The sequence below is a fragment of the Dermacentor silvarum genome, chromosome 11 (assembly GCF_013339745.2).
Source record: "Dermacentor silvarum isolate Dsil-2018 chromosome 11, BIME_Dsil_1.4, whole genome shotgun sequence".
NCBI classification, from domain to species: domain Eukaryota; kingdom Metazoa; phylum Arthropoda; class Arachnida; order Ixodida; family Ixodidae; genus Dermacentor; species Dermacentor silvarum.
Genome location: NC_051164.1, coordinates 93197543 through 93212570, shown reverse-complemented (window position 1 = coordinate 93212570; position 15028 = coordinate 93197543). Strand labels below are relative to the sequence as shown.

The 15028-nt window shown below is 47.8% G+C and overlaps 1 protein-coding gene across 1 annotated transcript in view; it reads right to left on the bottom strand.

Annotated features, from left to right (window-relative positions):
* LOC119432742 (uncharacterized) overlaps positions 1–15028 on the bottom strand; it is a 142743-nt gene that overhangs the window by 120497 nt on the left and 7218 nt on the right. Inside the window, 1 exon segment of the mRNA XM_049658565.1 lies at positions 1085–1208. Within this exon segment, the coding sequence (XP_049514522.1) occupies positions 1085–1208 (124 nt within the window).

Here is a 15028-nt window from a genome sequence, read left to right as displayed (position 1 = left end):
CACTTTTAAACAGAAATGCATTGCTGGGGAAAAGTTTTTTCAGGGGCAATGTAAGTAGTCTTATATTAAAATCTGAAGGCCCTAGGGCCTACTTTTTTTTTTTTATTCTTTGCTATTGCCCCGTCGCGCGCGCGTGTCCCAATTTGACCTGCCGAGGATGCGAGTGCCATCCGGATAGGATTTTCGCAACTAACATAACCGAGTGCGCCGCTCTTGGATGGTATAAACGCTGGAAAAGGGGTTTGTGTTTGAGTTTCCTCGTGACAGAATTGTTTTCTCGTACATTCAAATTACAATCGGACGCCACCATGTCTGCAGGTTGTGGTTAAGTCGTACTTTACCATTTTTTTTTGACGGATTTTACACCAACGCCGGATTTTCTGCGACACGGGGCTCTTAACGCTATCAGGTTAATACAGGCTAACTTCCCGCAAGGTAACGTAAAATTTATGGAAAGCCATGCCGTCGCGAAGCTACCCTACTTTTTCGAATATGGCTAGGAGTGGCCTTCACTAAGTCTTTTGCATTCCGAATCGGATGGGCCGACGACGCCTCGTGTGATGACTGTGGTAGCGAGGAGACTCTTCAGCACCTTCTCTGTGACTGTCCTCGCTACAATTTACAGAGACGATCGCTCGCAATCGCGATAGCGTGCATTTTGACCAAAGACCTCTAACAGAGGAACTGATTTTAGAATGTCGACATCACAAGTCATCGCAGCGGAGGGCGACGAGGGCACTGTTGCAGTTTTAAGGGCAACAGACTTGGACAAGCGGCTGTAGCCTGGACAGATGTTTAGAGTGCTGCAAGTGCTACTGTGCTGTGCCACCTGTGACCGATTGTGATTCTGCGTCTGTGCTCCTTATTTTCTTTATCTCTACTTTGCTGTCACTTTACATCCTCCTTCCCTCTCTCCCCAGCGTAGGGTAGCAAACCGGATCTTCCCATCCGGCCTTTCCCCTTTCTTCTGTTTCTCTCTCCCTTTGGAAAGCCAGTTTACTGAAAGTCAGGCAGAGACAGGACACACACACACACACACACACAACAGCAGAAGACAAATAGTTATCACGTGATCGTATCCTACCTGCCCCGACGACAACTGGGACGCACAAGAGCAGACCGGCCAGGCAGAGACAGAGGCCTCCGGGCGAAGTCAGTGTCCGGCTGCTGGCAATGATGCGCGGGGTCATCGCTCCCCTTGACCGCTCCTGCGAGACGAGAAAGGAAAGGAGAAAGTTCAGGCGCGTCGCGGAGTGTCCACTTTCAAAAGCGCCGCCTTCCCTTCATATCTGCCCCCCTCGCGGTGTACGCGTGCTTGCAGGCCTTCTGACGACGACAGGTGTTGTGTGGCTGCGTGTGCCGGAGGCCGATGCATAAAGCGTTCTTTATTCATGAGTACGCTTTGCAATTGCTAAGAACAATGTTTTAGCGGATCTATAAGATTCCATTGTCCAGAGCAGAAACAGACGAAGCTGAAGCAGGACCCCTTAAGAAGAGGAAGTAAAAAAACTTTCATCAAATATGGCAGTTAGTGGTTACAATAAACGCTCGAAGGCTCCCAGGTTTCCGCTACGTATGCTGTTACGGCTTCCGCAAAACATTTTTTTTTTTTTGGTACGCATACAACGTGCGAGGACAAAGAAAAATGAAGCCAAACCAAGTATAGCGGGAATTCAAGCCTGGTTTGTAATAATTTATACATAAAAAACATTTGCAATGCTTTTCTCAGAAGTTGTTATATATGGGGGGTTAATTTCTTATATGTTTGGTATTCATTGTACGCCACTGCGGCCAGGTCAAGCATACTCCCTGTGTTCCATTCCCGGCGCGTTGCCTGAAGTTGTGTGCGGCGGCTGTCGTCGAGTGGCAATGGCATCGTGAAACCATGGCCCCGCTCGCTGTTTTGCGGCTACGGAAGGACAAACAACGCTGACGAGTTCTTCAAACGAATAAGCTTTGTTCGCGGTGCTGACTTATGCGCCTGCTAGTTGTGTATATTGCGTGAGGGAAGAAATCAGCAGCGCCATCGATCGGTTTGTCGCACACCTTCGGAAAGTGCGTGGTAAAAAAAAAACATCACCAGCCCTTCCCCTGTCGAGAAAATGGGGGTAAGTGAAGCTTGTGGCAAGACGGCGCTGTTGCCTCAAGCGCTCATGCTAGAATCGGCACACCGACGACGAGCCCTTTCCCGGGCGAGTTGGCGGTGCCGTTGCTCAAAGGCAGCCTGCTCCTCAGCGGAACGCACCACGCGGGGCCTTCCCATCTGGACACCAAGTTTCTTTCTTTCTTTCTTTCTTTCTTTCTTTCTTTCTTTCTTTCTTTCTTTCTTTCTTGTCCCTGGCTCATACCCGCATATACAATGCGGGTATGCGCCACACGTGATTTTATTATCGTTAATCATGACGTAACTGACGACCATGTGACGTTATTGATGTCACGACCTATCAGTCATGTTAGTCATACATTCGTACCCTTCCATGACAATTTTGGAATATACCAAGTGAACGAGACGCGAGTTTTCAACAGGTTTTCGACAGGGTTTTAGCGTGACGCCACAACCACCGCCGCCGCTGCCGCCGCCGACACTTGTGAGGCAATACAAGCTTCGCTTGAAAAAGCGTGGATTACGACGTGCGCTCAGACGTGAGCACACAGTTTTGTTGCTACGCGATTCCGGTTATTGTCGTAACGCCCGTCTTGTAGTGCTCGTATTTTAGAAAGGTGTGTTTGATAGCCAGCTTGTCGCGTATATACGCTTGTCCCACACGCAGCACGCATTAGCTAGCACGCGTTGGCCGGGACTACAGTAATGCGCGCGTCGCAGTTTCCAAGCCCCGCCCGGGCTTGACGCAAGCAGAAAGCGGGCCCGCCCGGCCCGACGATGACCCAAGAACGGGTCGCTCGGGCCCGGCCCGAATTCGCAAATCTTCTCGTTTGTAAGTGCTCTTTGCCATCCGCCGAGCGCCGTCGCTAATGATATCGTTACGAAGAGGAAGCCCAAAGCACAGAAGACATAACTACAACTATTTACACGTGAAAGGCTAGTGGAAGACGCGCACGCTGGTACACAGGTCACAGCTTCAGTATGTACAGTGTACCACTTCTTCGTCTCTCTCTTGCGCGGACGGTCCTGTACAAATGCACCGTAACAATATGTGAGGCATCTGGATCGGCTGTAATTTTTTTTTCTGAAGAACAATTTTAGCGTAAGAAGTTTTTGCGATTACGCCGAGCTTAAAAGTCAGCTCGCGGCGGCAGGTCAAACCGTAAACGAAGGCAGATATGCAGCAAACTGAGCTCTCCGCATTTTTATTCGGTGCACCACCGTATACTAGCTCGAATTTCGATGTTAGACGTTCACTAATAACAAACGAAAACAATGGACTCGAGTATGTCCTAATAGGATATAGGAGAGCAAACTACACAATATGTGTACGAAGAAAAGACGCGTTTGTTTACCTTGCGCTTTTTTCCATGCCGTAAAGCAGACCCACCTCGAAAAAAAAAAGATTAAAAAAACAGCCTCGAACGCTTTCCAACGAAATTGATAAACTTTCACCTTTGCCATCTCTCAGGCGGTGTACTTTTAAAAAACTGATATTTCATTATTATTTTACATTGTGTTCGCTTCGCTGGTGGCCACTCTCACCCCTGCGTGGCTCCGAGCAGGCAACGCAGATTTTTCGTCAGTACCCGCCGCATTGGCGCTGCATGTCCAATTCGAAACACAGGCGCACGAGGTCTATCGAACCGTCATTCACACTTATAACTCTACATTTTAGTTTAAAGAACAGTCAATTTCCTCTACGCTTTCCTTTGCGTCATTCTCAGTTGTGTTCATGTAATTGTTAACGAAAATCGATTCCCTGTTAACTGGTAGCGCGGATGAGAGCCAAGTCAGGAAGAGTGCCAGCCCAGAGTGGAACCCTCAAGATCTGGAAGGGGTCTGTTCACAATTGTTCCTTACAACTTTATTGGTGAATTCACGAGCTTCAATGTTTAGCTCAAAATTGCTGATGGTCTCACTAGTATATCGCGCAGCCCTACAAAGGCCCGCGTGTTGTCACTAAGAAAAAGAACTGGAGGCATACCATTGTATGCGTGTGAAGGTGAAGAGTGAAAAACCAGTCACATGGTAGAGGTAGATGAAGGGTAGAGCCGGTAGAGCTTACAAAAGCGTGATAGTACAGCAACTCGCTGTTGTGCGCGATGTAGCAGCCGGAGCCAGTGCCGAAAAGTCGCGATGTTCTCCTCTCACGTGACCACCTTCCTTCTCGTGACGTTACTACACGTACAGTGCTCAGCGATTGAAACGCGATACTCGGACAACATGGCTTCAGGCAGTTTGTTGCGCCACTGGTGGGCGCTGGTGACACTGAGATGATGCATTTTTGTGTCCCATGATAGCGAGAATCTTTTTGATGCATCGTAACTTCATTCGACCACCTCAGCGATCACCCAGTGATCACTGGTGGCCAAAAAAGCGCCGACCGCCACGCTGTCTGAGTATCGCGTTTCAATCGCTAAGCACTGTACACCTCCTAAGAAACGAAACCGACAATGATTGTAGAAAATATAATAAAGTAAATTATTTAGGGCATTGTGAGGCTTCTAAGATTTTTTTTTTTTTTTTTTTGTCTCGGGTTTCGATGTCGAGGACTTCCAGTTCAGCCAAACCTAAAGAAAAAAAGTCAGAACTGTAATATAAGCACTCCTTAATAATCTAACGGCATGACGAGATGTCGCGTTCAGCTCTGACGGTTTAGAGACGTGTTCAAGAACGAGACCCTGGTAGGAGCCGTAAGACGTCAGCGGTTTCTCAGGGTATACGTCGAAAAACTAAAAAACATCAACAAGCATTGGTCACTTTAAAACGTTACTGTTCCTACCTTATTTCGGCTCGAAGAAGGAACCAAATGGGCGCTGGGAATCACACGTTTGGTTTCTTGACCTTAGTCACGAAACCAGTAATACAATGAATAGTTGTGTTGATTAAATCCACGTACGGCGCGCAGGACGAGGATTAAGAGAGACGGCACAGACAGCCATTGTTAGCTATGGTGCTTAGGTCTTATAACCCTATCTTGCACCGTTTCTTTTTTTTTTTTCTCTTCCTTATTCTTTCTTATAAAAACTTGGCTAGCGTTAAGAGAGGCACCCTATATGGATATACGCCTTACTTCTCGGTGCGTCCACCATTCCTCACCCTTGTTGCCTCGACGATCATCATACATCGCCTTCGTCACATCGCTGGATCGACGTCTCGTCCCTGTGAATATGCGTTTGTATCTGCTATTATCGGTATAAGCTTGTGAACGGTGTAGTGCATAAACATAAACGGTGCGTGGCAATAAACTTTCGACCTGGGCGGTGCGTAACACATGCTGCATAAGATTAAGGCAAAGACAATGGCAGGCGTAACGTTTAGTTGCATAGCGTTTATTCAAACGCTTCATGAAAGTTTCGCTTCACATAGATTCTTATTTGTGTGTCGTATGTGCACTCTTTTTTTGCCTCTTTAGCGGGCCCCAAACATTGCCGTTAGACGTAACTCGCATCGCTCGAGCGTGCATTGCGATGCTCAGTGGGAACATGCCAAAGACCCAAACTCCAAAAACCCACCTTCTCTGGGTGATAGCTCAGAGATAATTCATGCATAAATCGTTCACACTGTAAACGGAAAGTCAGCGTTCGAGGAAAACAAATAAGAACGCCAGAAACCAAGTAGTCCAACTTATCGCCGAAAAAAAAAAATGTTCGCGAGAGTGTATACTTCGCGAACTTCTGCGAACTTCTCTGAGTCCGTCAGAGCGTTAGAGAATGGCCCTGTAGGCGATGACCGAGAGCGGGTTCGTCGGCGGGATAACGCGAACTACTAGCGTTGCGGGTTCGGATGAAGGACCAGCACCACGCGGTTCATCGATCTCCGATACAATTATCGGTATGCGCGCCGGAAGTAATGACTTTTTCCCACCGAATTCCGACGAAACGCGACAGAGAAGGCGACAGCCCGTGTCGCGCTCTCATCGACGTTATTCTCTGCTGTCTGTTCTGTGTGGTTCGCGGAACTCTCAATAATTTTTTTCCCCGATATCATTTGTAGACCTCACCTCTTACGTTTGGCCATTTGATACGCCGGCGTTTCGGCGAGAAGGGCTTCATTTTCGAGCAAGAAAAATTGTCAGGGTTCTTTCGTTATAGGTAACATAGAAGAGCGACTTTCTTGAGCTTTCAGGTTTTAACCTAAAACGGGAGAAACGACCTTCGCCTTGTACGTGAAGCAAAACATTCAAAAACTGTAAAACAAGGCAGCACATGTATTGTGTTAGATCGCCTGACCTATGACAAACGAACACCGTAGGTTGTATTATTTTATCACCTACCGGTGTATTTCTCTTCACTTTTTATTAGTATTTTTTAAAGCATGGCTAACGTCAGTTCGGGCACACGGTATATATTTAAGGATTTTTAAGCTCATTGGGTCTCATTTTCACATCTCCTTCCGAGGTATTGGCGAAGAATGGACCTGATTCCCATTGGCACTTGATGGCACCCAATGGCATCCAATGACACCTGATTCATCCAGGCAAAGAAAGCTTGCCTCTAACAACAAATTAAGCTGAATTTGATCATCAATTAAGTGTTTATAAAACACTCTCCACCTCTCTGCGTTAAACGAATTTGGAAGCAAAGCTTGCAAAGACTGGAACGAAACCCTTTCCCAAAACTACTAAGACGCAACCTGACATTTACATACAAAGCAGTAAGCCACTGCCTTGTATCTTTCGATCTGGCCGATTGTGCTCACACAAGAAGTTCACTGAAAGTAGATGCACTGCGAAACAAAAAGAAAGATCAGATAAGATCAGATAAGGGGAGCCAATAACATCCAACATTGCACGCTCAAAGCGAGAGGAACGTACCAGCGAATGGGTTCTTGTCTGCGAGCAAAATTGCAATTTCTGCCAAGTGAGGCCGGAATTGACGATACTGTGGTAGACGATATATCCGTGTTTTCGCTTCGGACACACCACCAGGGGCACCCTTCGTCGGCTATCGAGAAACTCGAAGTCTATGCATTAAACGCCTTTGTGATGGCGATCCTTGCGACTTTACCGCAATTAGTTTTGTGATACCTATATTACCCATTGACGAATTGAGATGACGCGAGATATCGTCGCTAGAGCACTGCACGGGCTCGGGCTTACCCGAAAGCCCGAGCCCGGCCCGGCCCACGGGCCGGGCCGGGCAGCACAGTTCTTTCACGGGCTCGGGCCGGGCTCGGGCACGGCGTGTGCTTTTTGACTCGGGCCCGGGCCGGGCTCGGGTTTTTTGACGCGGGCCCGGGCCGGAATCGGGCTTTCTGGTGGTGTGCATGTAACGTGCAGCGAGTTATTTTCGGGCCTCTCAACTCTGAAAAACATTATTTTTCGGTCTCGGGCCGGGTTCGGGCCCGTTTCGAGTCGGGCTCGGGTCGGGCTCGGGCTTAAGGTAAAGGGGTGGCGGGCCGGGCCGGGCGGGTAACGTAGATTATTTCCGGGCCCGGGCCGGGCCCGGGTATCGCCATAAAAGTTTTGATCGGGCTCGGGCGGGCCGCCCAACGTAAAAACGGGCCCGGGCCGGGCCCGGGCTGAAAAAATCGGCCCGTGCAGTGCTCTAATTCGTCGCAGTGGGCCTTTAAACCTTTCCCGCGCATTCTGAACCTTGCTCAGTAAACTTGGTGCACTGGTCGCTGATTTTGCAGCCCCTGTGCACCTGACTCTCTCATCGGGTGCTCGCATATGACTATACCGCGCTTCTGGTAGCGCCTGTGTTAAATAATGTCGAGATCACACGGCGCGACAAATGATTTAAAAAAAGCGAAAAAGAAAGGACTTGGCAGAACCATCTCACAATGACTGTCGACGGCAAAGCGCTCAGCATTGAAGCAATATTGCAATCGACACCGACGAAACGCCTTAAGTATGAGGCTTGTACTGCACCTGCACTCCTCTCTCGGGCTTCCCTGTAAACAGTTTGCGTCATCTAGGGGTGCCACCGGGAAGCCTGCGCGTAGTCTCTGCAGCACATGACGCGCCCGAGCATGGCGCTGAGAAACGCATCGCGCGACAACCGAGCTTCTATCTGGCGCTTCTTTTGGTACACGCTGCGCCATCTGGTATCGCTGCCGAGAAGTAAGCACACGGCCTCCTAGATGCGTGGCACGTCGTTGCGTGCGAACGCTGCGAATTGTTCGCTCTCTGAACTTGGGCTTTGGGCTTTAACCTAAAACGGGAGAACGAGACCCCAAAGCAAATACTCGGTGATCCAAGTCGGCGAAAGGTTCATTGAAAAGCGGCACATACCCACGGGACCCACCGAGCGACCGACCGACCGACCGACCGCCGGACGGACGACGGACGCACGGACGGACGCACGGACGCGCGGAGACCCCGTAAAGTACGTGATGTGCCCCAAGGACGCTAATCGCACTAAAAGATAGATAAAAAATAACTGTCAGAAAACAGGTCCCTGTTATAACTTTACTTTTACAGCGATAGCGGTCATGATCTTTTCCAAGTCCGCTGGATCCATAGGCGTTCGTCGCTGAAATCCCCAGAGTGCGTTGTTTGAATTTTAATGAAACTTGCAATGCCCCAGAGGATTCGAACTCCGGACCAACAGATTGCCAGTAGAAGATTTTACCTCTGAGACACGCGTTTTCATTTTCTGTTTCCTTCGCTAACGGTGCATGCCTACTGCGCGAGTTGGGCCAAGATTCCGATGCTATTATCAAAGAAGTAAATTTATTATGAAATCAACAGAAATATTCCGGAAGAAATGAATTAAAAACACCGCACGATGAACTTATCAAGCCAATCGTATGAAAAGAACTAACATTTCTTCCACGGCTGAGCAAGCCTCCCTATGACAAAGTCCAAGAGAGGAGGCTCCCAGAGAAAGAATGGCCAGGAAATAAAAAGAAAAAAAAAACGTACACCAAGTTGTCTAAACCGTGCTGCTAAAATGTTTTTCCTTGAAGATGAAAAACAAAATATTAAGGAAAAGCAAGACACTCCGCTCTTTCCCTTCCTCCTTGTTTTTTTTTTTTTCTTACGTGTTATAGTAGTGAGCATAAGACTGCACAACAGAAATACACAAGCACTAGCCAACCGATCACATATATGTGGTTTGACAGGGAGCTCAAATTGAGGCAACTGCGCGTTTGATTGTAGCAAAGAATATTGTGCCTGGACAGTAATGTGCCTTTCTTCTTGAGCGCTCCTTCAAAGGATTGGCTCAAGCGACGCTCTGCAGCTTATCCATAAACCGACACCAAGTAAGTTAAGAAGACAAACGAAGCCAGTAGCAAGAAACGAAAGGCAGTGTACAAAAGAGTAGGCAGAACGAGTAGTGTCATTTCGCTTCTCCACCACCAGGGGACGCCAGCTACACAAACGAGCCCGACTCGGACTAGAGGTTTATACAAGACCGTGGCCTTTGAGTACGAAATGGAGAGCGTTTTGCGATATCGGAGGTCGCGTGCAGACGAAAGTTTTCTTCACGAAAGGAGATCGGATGACCCCATCTGCGAACCTTTGCTCCAACCAATACCGCACGAAACAGTGCAAGACTTACACGGCGCATAATATTGCGTCAGCCATCTCGTCGCTGTTTCAAAATATGAGCGAAATTGCAAATTTTTAACTGTAGCTTTCGAAAGATAATATATCAACACTTTTTTTTACCTGTTATGAGAACCAAAGCACGACAGTTTGTTGCTTCTTGCACTGTACGTCCCTCGTCATCACGTGCCCATATGAAATTCCGACCTCCGTCCGCCACGTTCTAGTTGCAAAGAGAAGCGGTCAAAGTGAAATCAGACGGTCGGCACAGTGCTATCGTTTCTCCATTCTCTGGCCGAGCGAATTAATTATCCATTACTTGCTTGCTTCCACTTGTCCCTATTCGCCCAAGGAGAAACAGAACAGCAACAAAACTGCACTCTCGAACTGATGCTTAGATGAAGCAAGTTTCCCTCCTTTTTTTGAGCAATCGAATCGCGATCACTCAAAGAAGCGAATCTGATAACAAATTATAGTGACAGAAGAGTTGACGGCACGCACCAGGTCTGCGGCTGCTTTTGGCACAAAATAAAGTTTTCAAGGACAAAAAAGGCTAGTAAAACGCGGGAAGTTATGACTAGAACTGTTCTAACAATCATTTTGCCATTACACTGCACATTGCCCGATTTCCTTGTCCTGTGACTACGCCTTAAAATAAGGACAGGAGCGGGGAGGCGCTCACCAAATTTAGGCGAGAGCCCACACTCTCTTTGGCGGGCGCTCAGGCCTTGCCACGTCATCTTCATCGCGCATTTGGCCTACTTAAATGCCAGGCAAGGCTTTGCTCAACAGTCTCGCCTGTAACGCGTTTTCGTTTAGGTCATTGCATTGAGGCTCCGTAGTTGTGTTGTTGCTTCCTACAGTGTGTAGACTTCAAGATTTCTCGACATATTCCTTTAGATGCAATAAACCTAATCAAATTCAGTGCGACGGAGACCGAGCGAAACGATGTGACCTTTCCCGTGCACTTTAATAAGAACTCCCGAGTTGATATTTCCACTTAAGGGTTTCCTCGTACTCCCCCCGTGTCGGTCCGTACGCTCCAATAAAAAAAAAAAAAATATCATCATCATACCATCGTGCCCACGATAATGTGAAGTACATACTATTGAAGCATAGACTACGAATAATGGACAGCTGGGCACTCATGGCTTGAAGTGCGCGCATGATTTTTAAGTTCAATAAACGTTCAAGTTACCAGCACACCCAGTACCAGCACACCCGTTGGTACTTTATACCAGCCCACCCAGTCCTGGTACCGAACCCAGTTTTCATTTGCATGCATTTTCACTTGAACGTTTGTGCATTTTTGGGACAAACTTTTTTCTTCATCGCATTTACATTACAATGCTTTTCAGTACACTTTTCGCTAACGGATTCTGTTCGGTCAGTAACAAAATACAGCGCTCGTCCTGACGCTTTCTGTTCCATTGTCTTTTAGTTGCGCCGTTAATATATGTTACCACAAGTTACCAACTAGCCCAAAACAACACTTTGCTTAATCACCGTGAGTAATGACTTCTTTTTCCCGAAGCAATAATGTTTGGGTAATGTTTTGAAAACCACCTCATTCTAGAACGTAAAGGCTACGTGAGACTAATTGCCCCAAAACAATTTCGCGATAAAAATTATATTGAGGAATATTACTATAATCATCCACACGTTAATATAATCATCCATAAGGAAGAAGTTCAGCCAAGTCTATATAGAGCCTGTCGCTCTATATCTACCAGTCTATATATTATAAAGCTTTGTGCTTCGTTCGGCTGCCTACAATAGTCCTTTTCCGTTAGCCGCCTGGGGCAATGTTCAACGGTGTGGAAATTTTGCAAACATGCCCCCGAAAATTGTGCTGGCGTTCTTAAGAACGATAGCGCCAAAAGTGCACATCTTCTTCTCGCCTTTTCTTCTTTCCTTCACTTTGCCTGCGCTGCAGCTGACGGCAGCGCCAACGCGAGTTCGCCACATCGCCCTGTGTATCCTATAACTATACAGGGCGGGCAGCTGCCACCTTGATTCTCAAAGAATTACAACGTACTTCTCCAAACATTGCCAATTCCTCGCTATCCCTTTGAAGTTATTCTTGATCGGCTTGTGTTATGCTCTGGCGAGCAGCGGAACGTATATTTGAATGGAAACAACCGGCGCCTAACAAAGCGATCGCCTCCGTGCTATTTCTATCGCGCAAAAAAAAAAAAAAAAAATTGAAGTATACTCAGAGAACATGTGTGTACATCTTCGTCGTCGTTCGACAAAAAGGCGTCGAAATTCTTCCGCCTCGGGGGGTACACCTCGCGACGCTCGAAGCTGCATGGAACGCGAGAGGCAAGCAACAGGCGCGATGCGACGGAGTGGGTGCTGAGAGGCGACGCGCGCGAAAAAAGGGATGAAAATCAGCCGAGCGCGTGTTTATTCGACAGCTGGTGGTAAGTGGTTCTTGAGGGAAAGGGAAAGGTTGGCGCTATCTTCTGCAGCCCTTGAGGGAGCACGGCTCAGCGCCAGACAGCTGCCGAGACGCGCCACGATCGGCGCTTCTCCTCGGCTCGTCATTTCTGCGAAGTATATACCGCATCTACTCGATTGTACTTGGGCCATGGTGGTATGGTGCCGACTTCGCGTCCCGCGCAGCGAAGGACTTTCAACTTTTTCTGCCAGACATATGGTCTCAACGAGATCATTTAATTATGTATGTTATGTGATGATGTGTGTGGAAAGCGTCGTATGTTCTCTGTGTGTAACTTCATTTATCATTTATCATCACAGTCACCTGAAGTAACAAGGTAAGCGTGCCGCCCCAGGCAAGCATCTCCAGTTTTCATTTAAAAGTCCGCCCGTCCGTCCGTCCGTCTGTCTGAGTAGAGCATTGGGCTGGCTATGATGAGGGAACCGAGTTCGAAACCAACCACAGCACCAACTCGTGTCACTGGGCTGTGTGCGACACTGGGTTCATTAAAGACAATAGTCTTTCTTGGGCTACCTAAACGCGAAAAACTTTGTCTGTCTGCCTGCCTGTCTGTCTGTCTGTCTGTCACTCGATTCAACCGCCCGGCCAAAACCAAGCGAGCTACTAGCACCGGTGGCACGGGGTCATACACGTCACCATTATACAGCGCAAAGGATACCTCAGGCCTATTTGAGGCAAAATATATGTACGTAACCGTGATCCTCAGCGTTAATTTAATTAAGAATACACATTGGACCGGTTTTTACGTTAGTAAATGAAAACTCGAAGCGTTAGAAATGGTGTCGAAGAGACGCTACGCGTTAAAAACAAGCCGACTGAAGTCGCGGCTCTGTAGCCGGCTTTAAGCCAACAGTAATAAAAGGTCCCAACAGATGGCGCGAGAGCAGGGCGAACGCGGGATCTTTGAATTGAATTCAGCAAAAACCTTCATTGCATCCATCATGGGAGGAGTGAGAGGGGAGGGGAAGAGCGTGAGGGGTCGGAGAGAGAAGACAGGGTGTTACGTATCAGGGGCGGCAGAAGGGTCTTTCGGCGTCATTTGCAGCGAAGCAAGCAGATATGTGGCCAATTTTTTTATAAGCCTCCTGCTGTAATAATGTTGTCAGGATATTGTCCTTAATAATGCGATTGTCATTCTTAAGGGACTTCCCACACTTTCCGGTACGAATCTATCTCGACTCTAGCGTGCGCTCTACAATAACGCGCCTGCGATTTTTCTTTTTCATCGCTAGGAGTAGAAAACGCAATGCCCTTGACTGTAAAGCTCGCGGTAGTTTTCATACTTTAAAAAAATCCAAATTACAATACCGTTCCCTGCTCCCTTACCGGATTTTCATGGTAAGCGAGAGAAATGGCGATTTATTGTCACGTGCGTAAAAGAAAATGTGTTGCATCCGAGCCACACTGGACTGGCCATCAATCGTTTTGCGCCACTGTGACCCCAAGATGACAAGCTTTAGGCGCTCGCAGCTGATCCGGCGCCTACGGTACGCCAACGCACGGCCTTCGAGATTGGCAAAGGGAGAAGCTTTATTTCCGAGTTACTCTGTTCTTAGTGACTGCATTGCTGAGTGATTATTTCTCAGTGGCTCTATTCTTAGTGACTCTATCTTTAGTGACTCCATAATTTAGTGACTCCATGATTTAGTGACTCCATGATTTAGTGACTCCATGATTTAGTGACTCCATGATTTAGTGACTCCATGATTTAGTGACTCCATGATTTAGTGACTCTATCTTTTTGTGTCTATTTTTTAGTGACCCGTGATTACAATTCTGGAGACTCTATTTCTTGGGACTCGATTTTTTTAGTCCGAGTCGTCGCTCTCGGAGTCGTGTTGTGTACCCGTTATTGGCTTCGAGTCCTTTTACTAATCCCTTTAACGCGTTTTATGCGGGCCACCAGCACGGGCCATCAGTGTAGGGAGCATCTCTTGCGGCGGAGCGGTCGCACTCTCCCAGGTGTCGGGAAGGGATGGGTGGGATATTTGAGCGACTTAAGAAAGTGTGCAGAGTAGAGTGCCCCGGGGTAGAGAGTGCTCCTTGTAAGCATGAAGTGCGTTCGAGCATTCGCCATATACTTGGCGCGCCGGTTTGTTAGCTCTGCTTTCCTCAGTGTCGTGTTTAATAACATCGTCCCGTAGTGAGTTTGCGCTTGGCGTATTAATACAGCGCCCTCTTTCTCTCTAGTGTGTGCTTGTGGTGCAAGCGGTAGGAGGAGTCTGCTGTTCTTTTGGATTCCTCGAACCGATTCGAGATTGGGAGAAGGGATCCCACCCATCCCATTTTTTTTTTCGTTTTGTGCTATATTTTAACGCCCGTGTCATACTTTAACGAATTTTCCCGAAAGAAAAGTGCGCTCTAGAATGGAGTAAATACGGTATTATTTGAGGCCCCGCCCGTGGCATACGTAGAAGAAGACAGGCCGGCAGCACGCAAGAAACGAATGAAAAAGACCGACTCGCGCCGGCGTGGGAGCATCGCGAGAGAACACGTCCACGGATATTTCGGAATAAAGCCCGAGGGTTTGCAAGCACAGTTACAACAGATATATATGAAGACCTGGCTGTACAAGCTAGAGAAACAAAAGCACAGCGGTCTGTTGAATGCAGCGATAGAGGCTGATGGCGTCAGCCGGATCAAAAAGGAGAACAAAAACCTTAAGAACGCGCTGAAGGAAAGATCCCAGAATGCGAGAAAGACACGAAACACGTCTCGAACGGAAGTAATGGGAGATAGAGAGGGAGAGAGAGCAATAACGAAAAGTGCGTAAACTGACAGAGTAATGATCTGAATGAATTATACACATGAAGATTGAGAAAGCCCCCGACAATGGGTAGAACGTTGGCGCTAAGAAAGGGCATTGCCTCAGGAGTTACCGCCGATGCGATGCCTGCCACGAACCATTCATTAACTGGAGCCGAGAAAAAAGACGTTAAGCGTAGCGGACGGCGATTTA